The 14312-nt window shown below is 43.8% G+C and overlaps 2 protein-coding genes across 4 annotated transcripts in view; both read right to left on the reverse strand.

Moving 5' to 3' along the window:
- Positions 1 to 6433, reverse strand: part of TACC1 (transforming acidic coiled-coil containing protein 1) — a 90025-nt gene extending 83592 nt beyond the window's left edge. For 2 of the 3 annotated variants that reach the window (XM_045879872.2, XM_045879870.2), the window contains exon 1: positions 6283 to 6433. In XM_045879872.2, coding sequence (XP_045735828.1) covers positions 6283 to 6359 — 77 coding nt within the window. In that variant the 5' untranslated portion in view covers positions 6360 to 6433. The remainder of the gene's footprint in view (positions 1 to 6282) is intronic. The other variant, XM_045879876.3, reaches the window with a different exon arrangement.
- Positions 6434 to 10934: 4501 nt separating this feature from the next.
- Positions 10935 to 14002, reverse strand: LOC123847957 (large ribosomal subunit protein eL42-like). Its single transcript, XM_054508618.2, has one exon. It carries the CDS (start codon positions 13465 to 13467, stop codon positions 13147 to 13149), a length of 321 nt encoding a protein of 106 aa, XP_054364593.1. The 5' UTR covers positions 13468 to 14002; the 3' UTR covers positions 10935 to 13146.
- Between the last annotated feature and the right edge of the window lie 310 nt (positions 14003 to 14312).

Genomic DNA, 14312 nt, shown 5'->3' on the forward strand with positions numbered 1-14312 from the left:
CTAAAGCTGGGCAAAGGACTTGAACAGACATTCCTCCAAAGGAGACATACAAATGGTGGATGAGCACATGAAAGGACCATCAACATCACTGATCACTGGGGAAGTGCAAATCAAAACGGAATGAGATGCCACTTCACACCCATTAGGCTAGATATTAGTTAAAAAAGAAGCAAAAAAAAAAAAGTGTTGGACGGATAGGCAGAAACTGGAATCCTCATGCATTGCTGGTGGGAATGTAAAATGATGAAGTCCTGGGGAAAACCGTTTGATGGTTCCTCAAAAAGTTAAACATAGAGTTACCATATGACCCAGCAATTCTGCTCCTGGGCATATACCCCAAAGAACTGAAAGTAGAGCCTCAAACAGATACTTGTACACCAACCTGCAGAGCAGAATTATTCACAATAGCCAAAAGGTGGAGGCAACCCAAGTGCCCATCAACAGACGAATGGATAAATAGAATGGGGTGGATACATACACTGGAGTAATACCCAGCCATAAAAAGGAATGAATTCCGATACATGCTACAACAGGGATGAACCTTGAGGACGTGATGCTGAGTTAAGTGAGCCAGACACCAAAGAACAAATATTGTATGCTTCCAGTTACCAGAGGGACCCAGAATAGGCAGATAGAGACAGAAACCAGAATAAAGGTTACTAGTGGTTAGGGGAGGGGAAGATGAGGAGTTATTGCTTAATGGGTGCAGAGTTTCTGTTTGGGATGCCAAAAAAGTCCTGGAAATGGATATTGTGATGGTCATACAACATTGTGAATGTACGTAATGACACTTCATTTTAAGTGTACACTTAAAGATGATTTATTTATTTATTTATTTATTTATTTTTTAAAGATTTTATTTATTTATTTGAGAGAGAGAAAGGGCACAAGAGGGGGGAGTGGGAGAGGGAGAAGCAGACTCCCCGCTGAGCAGGGAGCCCGATGCGGGACTCGATCCAGGGACTCCAGGATCATGACCTGAGCCGAAGGCAGTCGCTTAACCAACTGAGCCACCCAGGCGCCCCACTTAAAGATGATTTAAATGGTGAATTTTATGTTACGTGTATTTCACCACAAGAAAAAAAGAAAAAACATCCCACGAGAGTCTGCCTGAGCTTCCTCAGAAGATGGGCCTCCACGTTCTGTGGCCATTTGGATGCAACCAGTTAATCTCCTGACCTTGGGTTAACAAATTCATGCACCCGGCAGCCCACTCTGCCTACAAACCAACTCAGACATTAGATAATCTACTTTGGTAGCTCAGGACACCAGCAGCCATGCTCTGCCTTTTTTCCTTTTCTCTTCTTGATTTTTTAAAGATTTCTTTATTTTATTTTAGAGAGACAGAGACAGCATGGGCACAGGAAGAGGGGCAGAGGGAGAGACTCTTCAAGCAAACTCCTAGCTGAGCTCAGAGCCCAACTTGGGGCTGGATCCCCAAGATCACGAGCTAAGCCAAAATCAAAAGTTGGACGCTTAACCAACTGAGCCACCCAGGTGCCCCTTCTTTTCTTATACTGAAACATGTACCAGCTGGGAGAAGCTGTGGGGTGGAAGTGGGGGCGAGGCACAGTTGGTCACTGAATCGAAAAGAGGGAAGAAATTATGGAACAAAACTATACCTGAACCTTCTTAGAGTTTCAATCCTTGAGAGAGCAACTACTTTACCTTCTAATGATTTTCAGAGAGGTATTTTTCTTCCCTTATTAACCTTTTTACTATCTGAACTACCCTCATGGTCTAGAAGTTGTGACAGCTAAACTCAACATATATACACAAATAAGCCCCCTGGTCTTGCAATTCAAACCATTTCCTTTTGTGCTGGCTTCACTGGAGACGGAGCCATTTAAACATGGGCATTTAAAAAATTTCTATAGCAACTAGGAACTTAAGTGTTTTTAATGACAATAAAAATTGCAATGGGTTTCAGAAATATTATTCCCCAAATTTACTAATTTTGAGTCATGTTTCCCTGTGTCTAAAACCTCAAAGTCAGTGCTTCCTTTTCAGGTCAGGGACATCTGTCCCACAGTGGCTTGCCCATCAAGAGGCACTTGAGTTTAATTGTTGCTGATTTTGCAGTTCACTAGAACCTTGTAGAACCTGCATCTAATTCACATGATAAGAAAAGTACATGCCAAAACCACTCCAGACCTCAGAAACTCCTCCTGACATTGCTACTGTCCTATTCCATTATGATATATTCCAAATGCGAACAAAGATTGGTCTAGAAATTTAATAAGAATTGACAGCAGGTGCATATCTTGCATTCCAGGCAGACAAGCTCAACAAGCTGTAGATGAATTAGTTGCACACCTTATTCCCTAATGAATAATAGGCTCCGTTTATGTCATTCTTCAAATCTCTCCACAAATTATTTTTTGCTCTTAGAAAACCCACCCTGGGCACACTGCCAAAACTAACCACCTAAGGAATCAGTGATTTCAAACATCTCACCAAACTGCCATATTCCCAAACACACGTCCGTCCTCTGGATAGTGCATCTTTCTGGAAAATGTAAATTAACTGAGGAAAAAACAATTAACTCAAAGAAGTTATTGCCTTGCTTCTTCTCTAAGAGGCCTTGCTGAATTAGGACACAAGTCAACCTTCCCTTCAGAAAAGACCCTGCCTTCTTCAAAAATATATATCCCTTGGGGCGCCTGGGTGGCTCAGTCATTAAGCGTCTGCCTTCGGCTCAGGTCATGATCCCAGCGTCCTGGGATCGAGCCCCACATCAGGCTCCCTGCTCTGAGGGAAGCCTGCTTCTCCCTCTCCTACTCCCCCTGCTTGTATTCCCTCTCTCTCTGTGTCTCTCTCTGTCAAATAAATGAAATATTAAAAAATATATATATACATATATATTCCAAAGAGCCCAGCATAGCATCTGGTTTATAGGTGCATTTACATATAAACATTATAATAACTCAGGTATTGAGCCGTCAGCAAGTATCACGCCCTGCACTAATATACACCACTTCAAAAAGTAGTTATGACTACTGTTATTTTAGGTATTTAATTATTTATTTTTTAAAGATTTGTTTGCAAGCCCATGCATGCACACAAGCAGGGCTGGCGGTGGGGGGTGGGGGGAGGTGTTGCAGAGGGAGAGAATCTCAAGCCGACTCTGGGCTTGATCTCACAACCCTGAGATCACCACCTGAGCCAAAATCAAGAGTGGCCACTCAACCGACTGAGTCACCCAGGTACCACACGATTATTGCCATTTTAAAGATGTAGAAATTCTGCCCAACCGAAGAATTAAGTGATTATTTTCCGAGGCTTCCCGAACTAAGCCAGCAAGCTATCCAGCTGGAATGCCAACCCAAGTCTGCCTCACTTTGCAGCTTCTGCTCCTAATCACCATATTGTACAGCCTCTCTAAAGAAATGAAGTGAAATTTCCCCTACTTCTTACCAAAGCCAGCAATTTTGTTTCCTTGGGTTTGGGGAAGATAGACAGCTACAATTTTTAATAATAGTGAGCATTATCTTAAAATCGGACATTTCTTCACCCAGACTGTGCACAGGAACTGGGTAAAAAAAAAAAAATCAGACATTTCTTTTCATGTACATCCATACCTCTTTATATTTCACAACAGAGCTCTGCTACGAGAGATTTATCTGGTTAATTTTAGTACTTGATTAAATTATTCTGAAATATAAATTGTGACCATCCTGAAACATAATTTCTCCCTCAAAAGACAAATGTCCGTAGTAATGCTTTCCTTGTGAGATTTTCATGTATTTATTTTTTTAAGGAACAATAGATTTTGAAAACGCAACTAAAAAGGCTTGAGTAGGAGAACTTCCTTGAGGTCAGTGTTATCCACGACAGCCGTATGTCCGGCAGGAAATCTGCAGTCGGGTGACATTAACAATGAATTCCCACTTTCTCAGACCCTGGAGAGACTTGTAGCTTCTACATCCAAGTAAGGCAGGGCTTGGATAAAGGGCATACTTTTAGCTTTTCATATTACGGGCGCGGAATCTCATATTTCTAGTCCTTGACCTGGTGCACGCCAAGTGGTTTGTAGGGTTGACTCCGTAAGCAGAGTCTGCACACTCTGAGACCAAATAATCCTATCACTGCCTACAGGAGTTTCTGTGCTCCTTAATGTATTCAATTGAGTAGGGAAGGGCGTCTCTGGGCTGTATTCCCAGGTGAAGATCAAAGATGGGCTTTTATGTTGATCATATTTAGGCCAGCTTTGTTAAATGTCTAAGGTCCGTGTAAGAACCTCATTGAGAGAGAGATCCTCTATCTACAGCTAAGCCATTGGTTAATCTAACAACTGGGAATCAAATTCCTCACCCTAACCACTGAACCTTACACAGAAAGCACTGAGTTCAGCATGCTATCAGTGAATGACTCCATATTTACTTTCAAATTACACAGTAAACCCTGCCACATGTTCACAAAGATTAAGTAGTCAACTTTTACCCTTGGCTAAAACAATATATTGCTCAGAGATAAAACTGTAACTTGTCTTTCATATATACCCCATCTTATGTCATCTTCAGAACAGCCTGTGAAGTGGACATTGTTTTCACTCCCATTTTACAAATAAGAAAACAGACACAGAGAGGTTAAGGAACAGATAAAAGATCTCCAGCTGTTAAGGAGCAGAGCCTAGAATTAAACCCAGGGCTCTGTGCTTCCAAAACTTTTTTTTTTTTAAAGATTTTATTTATTTATTCATGACAGACAGAGAGAGAGAGAGAGAGAGGCAGAGGGAGAAGCAGGCTCCCCGCAGAGCGGGGAGCCCGATGCGGGACTCGATCCCTAGACCCTGGGATCATGACCTGTGCCAAAGGCAGACGCTTAACCATCTGAGCCACCCAGGCGCCCTGTGTTTCCAAAACTCTTAACTTCATCTCAATGTTACACTGCTGCTTGTGTTTGCTTTTTAAAAGGTTAAATTGACTTTGGCAATTTCCTCTTAGTAGGTACTAAGCATTGCTAATTCAGATTCCTCCTTTATTCAGGAAGAATTTAAAAAAGTGAGATGTATTCTGCCAGCCGAGACAGAAGTTGGCTTCCTAAGATAGCCCCCAACTCTCCGGTGGGAGGTAGCTGCTGCAAGAGCTCTGGAGTCAGACAACCTGAGTCCACCACTTTCTAGCTGTGTGACCTTGGACAAGTCACTTAATCTCTCTGTCCTTCAGTTTTCTCATCAGTAAAATGAGGGCAATGATAGAAACTACCTCGATATTCTTGGTGATTAAATAAGAGTATTAAAGTGTTTTGCACATTTTACATGCTGGATAATTCTCAGCCTTCCATATGATCAATAAGCTTCCTGAACTAAGTTTAGTGATCATAAACATCAGGAGGCATTACTAACATTCCTATCATTTGGAAATTCAGAAAGCTACTTTGCCTCAAAAAGACGACCAAAAAGCCCTCCCAGGGCCCAGGCTGTTATATGTGAAGCCTAAATGTATCTTTCTCAAATGAAATAACTTTGTCATTGGCTGAATTAAAATACAGTATGGATCCTCAACATGACCTCACCTCCAAGATACACACACGCTCGAAAATTATTTTAAATTAAAAGCTTAACGATTGTTTGGGTTCTCAAGTAGTTACCAACGCATCCTCTCTGGCGAGAAGCATGGCCACTTCTCAAACCGTGCGGCTAACTTGCTCTAAATCACGTTCTCTAAAAATGTTCCTTCGCAGCTTGCATTTCAGTTACTTGGTGTCCCCAACTGTTGTCGTCCCAGAACAAAAGCCTAATTGCTGCTGCTACAATACAGCCCTTTTTCTGAGATTATCATGAAACCCTCGGAGCAAACAAGAGAGGGAGTTCTTATGAGCAGCAAGCACTGCATCCAAATTCCTGCACTCCGAAAGCCAACACGGGCCAAATACCGGAGACGCGAGCTCCTTTCTAATATCTACACCTCCCTGCAAATAGCTGTCTCGCGAATACTTCAGAGCCCTTTAGGACACGTGTGTTTTCCTGCTTGGACGAGTTCCGGAAAACTCGGGGTCCCCTTCTCCCACCCGCGCAGCGTGAACGGGCGCAGGGCAGCGGCCCCGCCTGGGCGCGACTCTGTCGCGGTGGGGTCGTGGCCGGGCGCCCCGGAGCCCCGCAGGGCCAGGCTCGGAGCGGGACGCCCCACCAGGCCCTCCCCGGAGCCCCCGGCCCCCGCGGGCGCGGGCGCGGGCGGGAGCCCCGGCTTCCCAGCCCCCGCGGGACAGGCGCCGTGCGCTCGCAGCCGGGCTGGCACGCAAAACCCCGAACGGCGGCCCCGGGGAGGGCTCGGGACTCACGCGCTCTCTCGGGCTGTCGGGGGCCTGTCCCCGGCCGGTTCCCGGCCCCGCGGGCTCTGAGAGTGCGAGCCTCCCATGGCTCGGAGCTCGGCGCCCCGGCTGCGCCCGCCCGTGCTCTGCGGCGCGCCGGCTCGACCCGGACCCTGGGCGGGGAGGAGGCGGCGGGGCGGGGGAGGAAGGGAGGGGCGGAGGCGCGGAGGGGCGGGCGGGTGGTGGGGAGCCCTGCCTCGGGTCCCGGCCGCCGGGAAAGCCGGCTAAAGGGCGTTGCTCGAGACGCCGCCAACTTCGCCGCCAACTGCAGGGCTCGGCCTGCGCCGCGGCCGGGGGGACTCCCGCCCCGGGCGATGCTGAGCGCGCGGCTCCCACCGGGGCCCCGCGGTACTGCCGGGGGGCCCGGACCGCGGGCAGCGCACTCCCAGCCGCGAAGTCCCTTGGCGGCGAACGAAAACAGGTGGAGTGGGCGGGAGGCCTGGGCGCACCCCGGGGGCCCCGCGGACGGGGAGCCGTCGCCGTCTGCCCGCACGGCCCGGGGCGGTCGGCAGCGCCTGGGGAGTCCCTGCTCCAGGCTAGAAGGGGAGCGGCTCTGCAGGGAAGCACCGGTAGGGGGCGGGTGTGTGTGTGTGGGGGGGGGGAATGTGTGTGTGTCGGTGTGTGTCGGGATGTGTGTGGTGTGTCGGGATGTGTGTGTGTCGGTGTGTGTGTGTGTCGGGATGTGTCAGTGTGTGTGTATCGGGATGTGTGTGTGTCGGGATGTGTGTGTGTTGGTGTGTGTGTCGTGTATGTGTGTCGGTGTGTGTGTGTGTGTCGGGGTGTGTGTGTGTGTGTGTCGGGATGTGTGTGTGTCGGTGTGTGTGTGTGTGTGTCGGGATGTGTGTGTCGGTGTGTGTGTGTCGGGATATGTGTGTGTGTCGGCATGTGTGTGTGTCGGCGTGTGTGTGTCGGGATGTGTGTGTCGGTGTGTGTGTCGGGATGTGTCAGCGTGTGTGTATCGGGATGTGTGTGTGTGTGTCGGGATGTGTGTGTGTTGGTGTGTGTGTGTCATGTATGTGTGTCGGTGTGTATGTGTGTCGGTGTGTGTGTGTGTCGGTGTGTGTGTTGGGATGTGTGTGTCAGGATATGTGTATCGGTGTGTGTGTCGGGTTGTGTGTGTGTCAGGATGTGTGTGTGTCGGGGTGTGTGTGTGTCGGGGTGTGTGTGTGTGTGTCGGGGTGTGTGTGTCGGGATGTTGTGTCAGGATGTGTGTGTTGGGGTGTGTGTGTCGGGGTGTGTGTGTGTGTGTGTGTGTGTCGGGATCCCGAGACCGCGGCTGCCTTTCCAGGCGGCCTCCCCACCGCAGCTTCTCCTGAGAGTGAGGCCAGGGCTGAGCTGTGGAGAAAAATGGATTTATCCCGGTTCTGCCCCCGACTAGCTGAGTGACTTGGGACTAATTACTTCACCCTCCGCGAGTCTTGTTTTCTTCATCTGTAAAACGAGGGAGTATGTTCATTTTTACCTCTAATGACCCTTCTGGTTCTGACATTCAGTTTGGAATGAATTCTCTTCCAAACTCTGTCTTAGGGAAAAATGTACCCTATCCCTCCCATTGCACCTGTGATCCACCTAATGCTACGCCTAATAAATCCCTTTGCAGAATATTCATGCCCTTTCTCACCCATTCCCATCTCCTGCATCCCTCCTCTTCAGCCATCTCTCCTCCATCCCACTGTTTGTTTTGGTTTGGTTTTAAACAAAGATTGGAATGCCCTTTTCTGCTAATACCTATTTATCCTTCCAGACCAACTCAGACCTCCCTTCTGGAACACTATCCTGTATCCCGATAGTATATATTTTTTGTTATAGCCTGTCTCTTTCATTAGAATATAAACTCTGCAAAGACAGGGAATTGTTTGGTATTCCCTGCTCCCCCAATATTGCCTGGTGCGTAGTAGATACTAATAATTGTCGATAAATGCATGTTATCGTTTTCCTCCCCAAAGTTCCTACACCATATGTTAATTCCTCTAACATGGCACTTACCAATCTTATTTTGTAATTATTTCTTTACTTGTCTATCTTTCCACTAGAATATGAGTTCTATAATGACAAGAATACCTTCTTATCTCTATGCAAGCTTAGTGCCTGGCACAGTGCCTGTATCCTACCTTACATACAATAAATATTTGCTGAATGAATGAATGAATGAATGAATGAATGAATGAATGAATGAGCCTATGGCAAAGCACACAGAATGGCGCTCAACCTTAACTTCGTTCTTGACTGGAAGCTTTAGGCAATAAAGACGTATGTGCCTACATTTTAATGTTTCCAGAAAGGGTGGGAAAACTCACAATGGAAACTTCTATTTACAACGGATCCTTTTTTATGTGGAATTTTGACTTCCTGTTTATACATTATCTTTACTCTCCCCTAGCCAGAGAGTTCCTAGAGTTCAGGATGCTGCCACATTGTAGGCATATACAGGCAGAGTATTTGGGGATGGGAAAATAAACATTAATTAGTAAAAGTGTAGTGAGGCTGGGAACTGAGATTGTGTGGGAAGGATTTCAAAAAGCTGAAGAAAAGTTGACTCTTGGCAGATGATTTTTAAAAAATGCTCACATTCTTCACACATTCTGTCTGGAATACTTTGGTAATGTGATTGAAGTGCCATTGATAATGCAGACATAACCCTGTCAGAGCCATGCTCCCTTTCAGAGGAACACTCAGCCTCTCCTAGTGAGAAAGGTCTTTATTCCCAGCGGATCATTCCAAGGGAAAAATGGGAGGGGAAGCAACAGGAGAGGAGGGGAAGAAGGGGAAAGTTTTCTTCCTACTGGGTAGACAAGATGGGTTATCGGGGAAAGTTTTATTATTATTAGTGGAGAAAGGCACAGGGTAATATCACTAAAATTGTTGAAAAGAAGGAAAAAAGTGAAGCCCACACCCCATTGTGATGCAGAGAAACCAAGACAATGAGGAGAAAAAAAGTCTGCAAAATAATGAGGAAGTTTGGCTATAGGGGGCCAAAGAGTATCTCTGCATAGATACCTGTGTTTACTGGTTTGCCTGCCTTGGCCGGTACAGAGACATGGGCAGCTGGGGCTCCAGACCCAGAGGAGTGAAGACAGTGAAGGAGAAGTCTTATCTTTGGGAAGTAAACTTATGAGGGCTTTTCAGGGAAAATGCCCAGGATAGACCTGAAAGACCCAAATAACCCTCTTCCCCCCAATGTATAATGATTGGCCCTTCACATGGAAGCAGAGCCAAGTTCTGTTTCCCCATCTCAGAGACTGGCTGCAGATCTCCAACAAAGGAATAGGCTCTGGGATATCTACAAATCCTCTGCTTAATGTTTCTTGGTTTAAAATCCTTCTGGCTTTTTATATTTCAACTAGAACGCAGCATTTAAAAGCTCAGCATTGCTAATGAAGATACAGAATTATTACCATGCAATCACAAGTCCTTCTCTGAGGAAAATTATTAAAGAAATGGAACCACCTCCTCTCCCTCAGTGTGGTTCTGCAGTTGTGCGCTCAAAGGCCAGCTATAAGTTGTGGATGATGCTGCTGTCATCTGACCCATTGTCTTACCCAAGTAAGGCCAGTTCTGGGGCTCAGAACTCTTCACGCAGCTGAGGAGTTGTCCTTCAAGAGGAAGGCAGGAGGATGACAGCTGGACACCACTTGTGATTGCATTTGATACGGAATAAAGGGAGAACAGAACCTTCTGACTGTTTTAGGGTGTCCTGTAGTTTCTGCCTAAAGCGACCAAACAAGGAGAAGAAAGGAAAGCGAGGAGGGAGGCAGCCCGCATTTTGCTGTCCCTGGGCAGCGGGCTGCTGAACATGATGGCCAGCAGGGATCAAAGGAGATATATGGCCTGTGATGGAATCTTGGAGGGGTAGTATTTGATATCCAGTGTTAAGGTTTCCATTTTGCATTATAATTCTGTCAGTAGGCATTTTTTAAACATTGAACAAATAGTAAAGAAAGAAAATTTAAGGAATGGAAATTGATGATTGCCCCCTATATTGCAAAATACACTCATCAGTGTCAAACCCTACCCCTAGAATGCTCCTTAGGCTCCCTAGAAGGATGAGAGCTAGCATTTAGTAGATACTGGGGGCTTTGCTTGGTGGTTGATGAAAGTAACCACATTTCGTCCTTATAACACAAGGAAATGATAACAACAGTAGCTAACAGTTTTTTGAGTACTTTTTATATGCCAGATTGTCCTAAGTGCTTTAGATTTATTAATTCATTTAATGTCCATTACAGTGTTTATAGGCACTTTAATATCCTCAATTTACAAATGAGTAAAGTGAAGCATGGAAAGGTTCAACATGCCCAAGGCCACACAGCTACAAAATAGCAGAGCTGGGAATAGAATCCAGGCAGGTTAGCTCCAGAGTTATAACAGAGTTTGGTCTCTGTGCTGTATTTCCTTAATTTTTACACTGTGCACTATTTTAAGAGGAAGAAACTGAGGTTTAGAGAGGTAAGTGGTATATCCAGTATTTAAACCCAGTTCTGTTTTGATCACAAAGCTTATGTTCAACATGGATTTTTTCCCCCCCAGCAATCGTGCCAAATGAGTATTACCCTTCATAGTAGCCATCCTGGGAAATTACATGCTTATTATCTCAGAGCTGCACCACCTTTCCTTTTGGGAAGTTATTGAAATGCTAATTCATAAGCCAAAAGGATAAAATTAGGTTTACTACACATTGTTAGTAAAGGCCACATATTGTTACTGCAAGAGCCACATATTTTTCTTGAAATTAGGTAGCATAAGTGCTCCAATATTGTTCTTTTTCTAAATAGTTTTAGCTATTCTCGGTTCTTTGTCTTCTCATATAAGGTTTAAAATAAATTTGTAAATTTCTTTTTTTTTTTTTTAAGATTTTTTATTTATTTTTTGACAGAGAGAGACAGAGTGAGAGAGGGAACACAAGCAGGGAGAGTGGGAGAGGAGAAGCAGGCTTCCTGCAGAGCAGGGAACCCAATGCAGGGATCGATTCCAGGACCCTGGGATCATGACCTGAGCCGAAGGCAGATGTTTAATGACTGAGCCACCCAGGCACCCCAATTTGTAAATTTCTTTAAAAAAAAAACCTTGTCTGAATTTATTGAATCTATTGACTTACTGAATCTATTGACTAATTTGAGGAGGACTGCTAGTTTAACAACATTGAGACTTCTGATCCATGAACATGGCATAGCTCTATTTATGGAGATCTTGAATTTCCCATAATGTTTTGTCATTTTCAGCCTATAGGTCTTGCACATCTTTTGCTAAATTTATTCCTAAATGTTTATGCTATGTTTAAATATTTTTTACAGATTCTATTTATCCATTTGAGAGAGAGAGCACGAATGGTGAGGAGGGGCAAAGGGAGAAGGAGAAGCAGACTCCCCGCTCAGCAGGGAGCCCCATGTGGGGCTTGATCCTAGGACCCTGGGATCATGACCAGAGCCAAAGGCAGATGCTTAACTGACTGAGCCACCCAGGTGCCCCTTTATGCTATTTTAAATGGAGAAATAAAATTGATTATTGTATATTTTATCCTGCAACCTTGCTAAGTTCATTATTACTTCTAATAGTTTTTTGTGTGTGGATTCCTTAGGGTTTTCTGTATGTCACTTGCAAATAAAGACAGTTTTACTTCTTCCTTTATACTCTGTATACTCTGTATACCAGGGCCTAGCACTGGCTTGGTACTTCCATACAATATTAAAGAAAAGTGGTTAGAGCTAACATCTTAGCCTTTTCCCTGGTCTTAGGTGGCAAGCACTGAATCCTTCACATCGTAGCATGACATTAGCTGTCATCTCTTGTAGAATGCCTTAACCATGTTGGGAAGTTTGCTTTTATTCATAATTTGCTGAGTTTTTTTTTAATGATAAAAAGGTATTGAATTTCAAAAAATGCTATTTCTGTACTTACTAAAATGTTCATATTATTTTCCTCCTATATTCTATTAATTTGTTGAATTACACTGATTGATTTTTAGATGTCAAGCCAAACTTGCATTGCCCCTTGAGTAGCATATAATCTTTTTATATGCTGCTAGATTTGATTTGATAATAGGTTGTTGAGGACTTTTACATTTATATTCATGAGGGCTATTGATCTGTAGTTTTTTTTCTTTAGATGTTTTCAACTGGTTTTGGAATCAGGATAATACTGACATCATAAAATGAGTTGGAAAGTGTTTCTTCCTCCTTTATTTTCTGGAAGAGTTTTCGTAGGATTGGTATTATTTCTTCTTTAAATGTTTGATAGAATTCACCAGTGAAGCCATCTGAGCCAGAAGTTTTCTTTGTCAGAATGTTTTTAAATGCCAAATTTCATTTCTTTGTCAGAAGGCTGTTCAAGCATTCTGTTTCTTCTTGAGTCAGCTTTGTAATTTGTCTTTCCCAGAATGTGTCCATTGCACCTAAATGTTCACATTTAATGGCATAAAGATGCTCATACTAATAATAATGGAGTATTTGGGGTGCCTGGGTGGCACCTCAGTTGGTTGGGCATCTGATTCTTGGTTTTAGCTCAGGTCATGATCTCATGGGTAGTGAGATTGAGCCCAGAGTCAGACTCTGTGCTCAGCAGAAAGTCTGCATGAAGACTCTCTCCCTTTGCCCCTCCCCCACTCTCTCTCGCAAATAAATATTAAATAAGTCTTTTAAAAACTTTAAAAATAATAATGGAGTGTTCTCCTTTTAATGTCTGAAGGATCTGTAATGGAGTGCTCTCTTTCATTACTGATATGGCAATTTCTTATTTTTTTTCTTGGTCAGGTGGGATTGAGATTTATCAATTTTTTTTTTTGAAGTGAACATAACCTCAAGATTTTATTGTCTTCATAATATTAAAAAAATATGAGGCTTAGAACTGGATCACTTGGCCCTTTCTCTTCTTATCTCCTCCCAGTTCAAAATGCTTGCATCTCTTAGTAGCCAGCATTCTCTTAGATCTGCAATTGGGCTCAACACATTCAAGCCTCAGCACAATCTTCTTTGTAGTTTTAGCCTTTTTCTGGAAAATTGGCTTAGTCTGCCCACCATAGCCACTCTGCTTCCTGTCATAACGCCGCTTTCCCTGGGCATAAAGAGAATCTTTGCCCTTCTTGTACTGTGTCACTTTGTGGGGCTGGTGCTTGCCACACTTCTTGCAGAAAGTCCGGCGGGTTTTAGGAACGTTCACCATGTTTGCGGGAGCGCTATCGGCATGGAAAGGAGATTTATCAATTTTATTAGTTTTTTCAAATGACCAGCTTTTGGTTTTATTAATTTTCCCTTTTTTTTTTTCCTGTTCTCTATTTCATTGATTTCTGTCTTATCTTTATTATTTCCTTCCTTCTGATTGCTTTGGGTTTAATTTGCTTCTTTTTCTAGTTTTTAAAGGTGGAAACTTAGGTGGAAAAGTGGAAAATTGATTTGAGAGCTTTCTTCTTTTATCTTATAGGCATTCAAAGCTATAACTTATTTCCCTCTAGCATATCCCACAAATTTGATACGTTATATTTTTATTATCATTCAGTACAAAATATTTGCTAATCTCTTGTAATTTCTTCTTCAACCTATTAAATATTTAAAGTGTTTAGTTTCCAAATATTTATCATTTTCCTAGTTATCTCACTGTTCTTAGTTTCTAATTTAATTTAATTGTGGTCAGAGAACAAATTTAAAATTTACTGAGACTTATTTATGGTCTAGAATATGGTCTAAAGGCGCGTGGGTGGCTCAGTTGGTTGGGCGTCTGCCTTCGGTTCAGGTCATGATCCCAGGATCCTGGGATCGAGCCCTGCATCGGGCTCCCTGCTCGGCGGGGAGCCTGCTTCTCCCTCTCCCTTTGGCCCTCTCCCTGCTTGTGTGCGCTCTCTCTCTCTGTCAAATAAATAAATAAAATCTTAAAAAAAAAATATGGTCTATCCTGGTAAACATATTATATGCACTTGAAAAGAATGTGCATTTTACTGTTCTTGGGTGAAGTGTTCTATAAATATCAATTAGGTCAAGGTGGTTGATAATATTGTTAACATTTTCTATCTT

Source organism: Mirounga angustirostris, unplaced genomic scaffold, assembly GCF_029215605.1.
Source record: "Mirounga angustirostris isolate CCGP_5_RB_7025 unplaced genomic scaffold, mMirAng1.0.hap1 SCAF_2, whole genome shotgun sequence".
In the NCBI taxonomy this organism is placed as follows: domain Eukaryota; kingdom Metazoa; phylum Chordata; class Mammalia; order Carnivora; family Phocidae; genus Mirounga; species Mirounga angustirostris.

Bases quoted from the DNA above. Each gene is read 5' to 3' on its own strand.
- LOC123847957 (XM_054508618.2), bottom strand. From the start codon at position 13,467: ATGGTGAACGTTCCTAAAACCCGCCGGACTTTCTGCAAGAAGTGTGGC.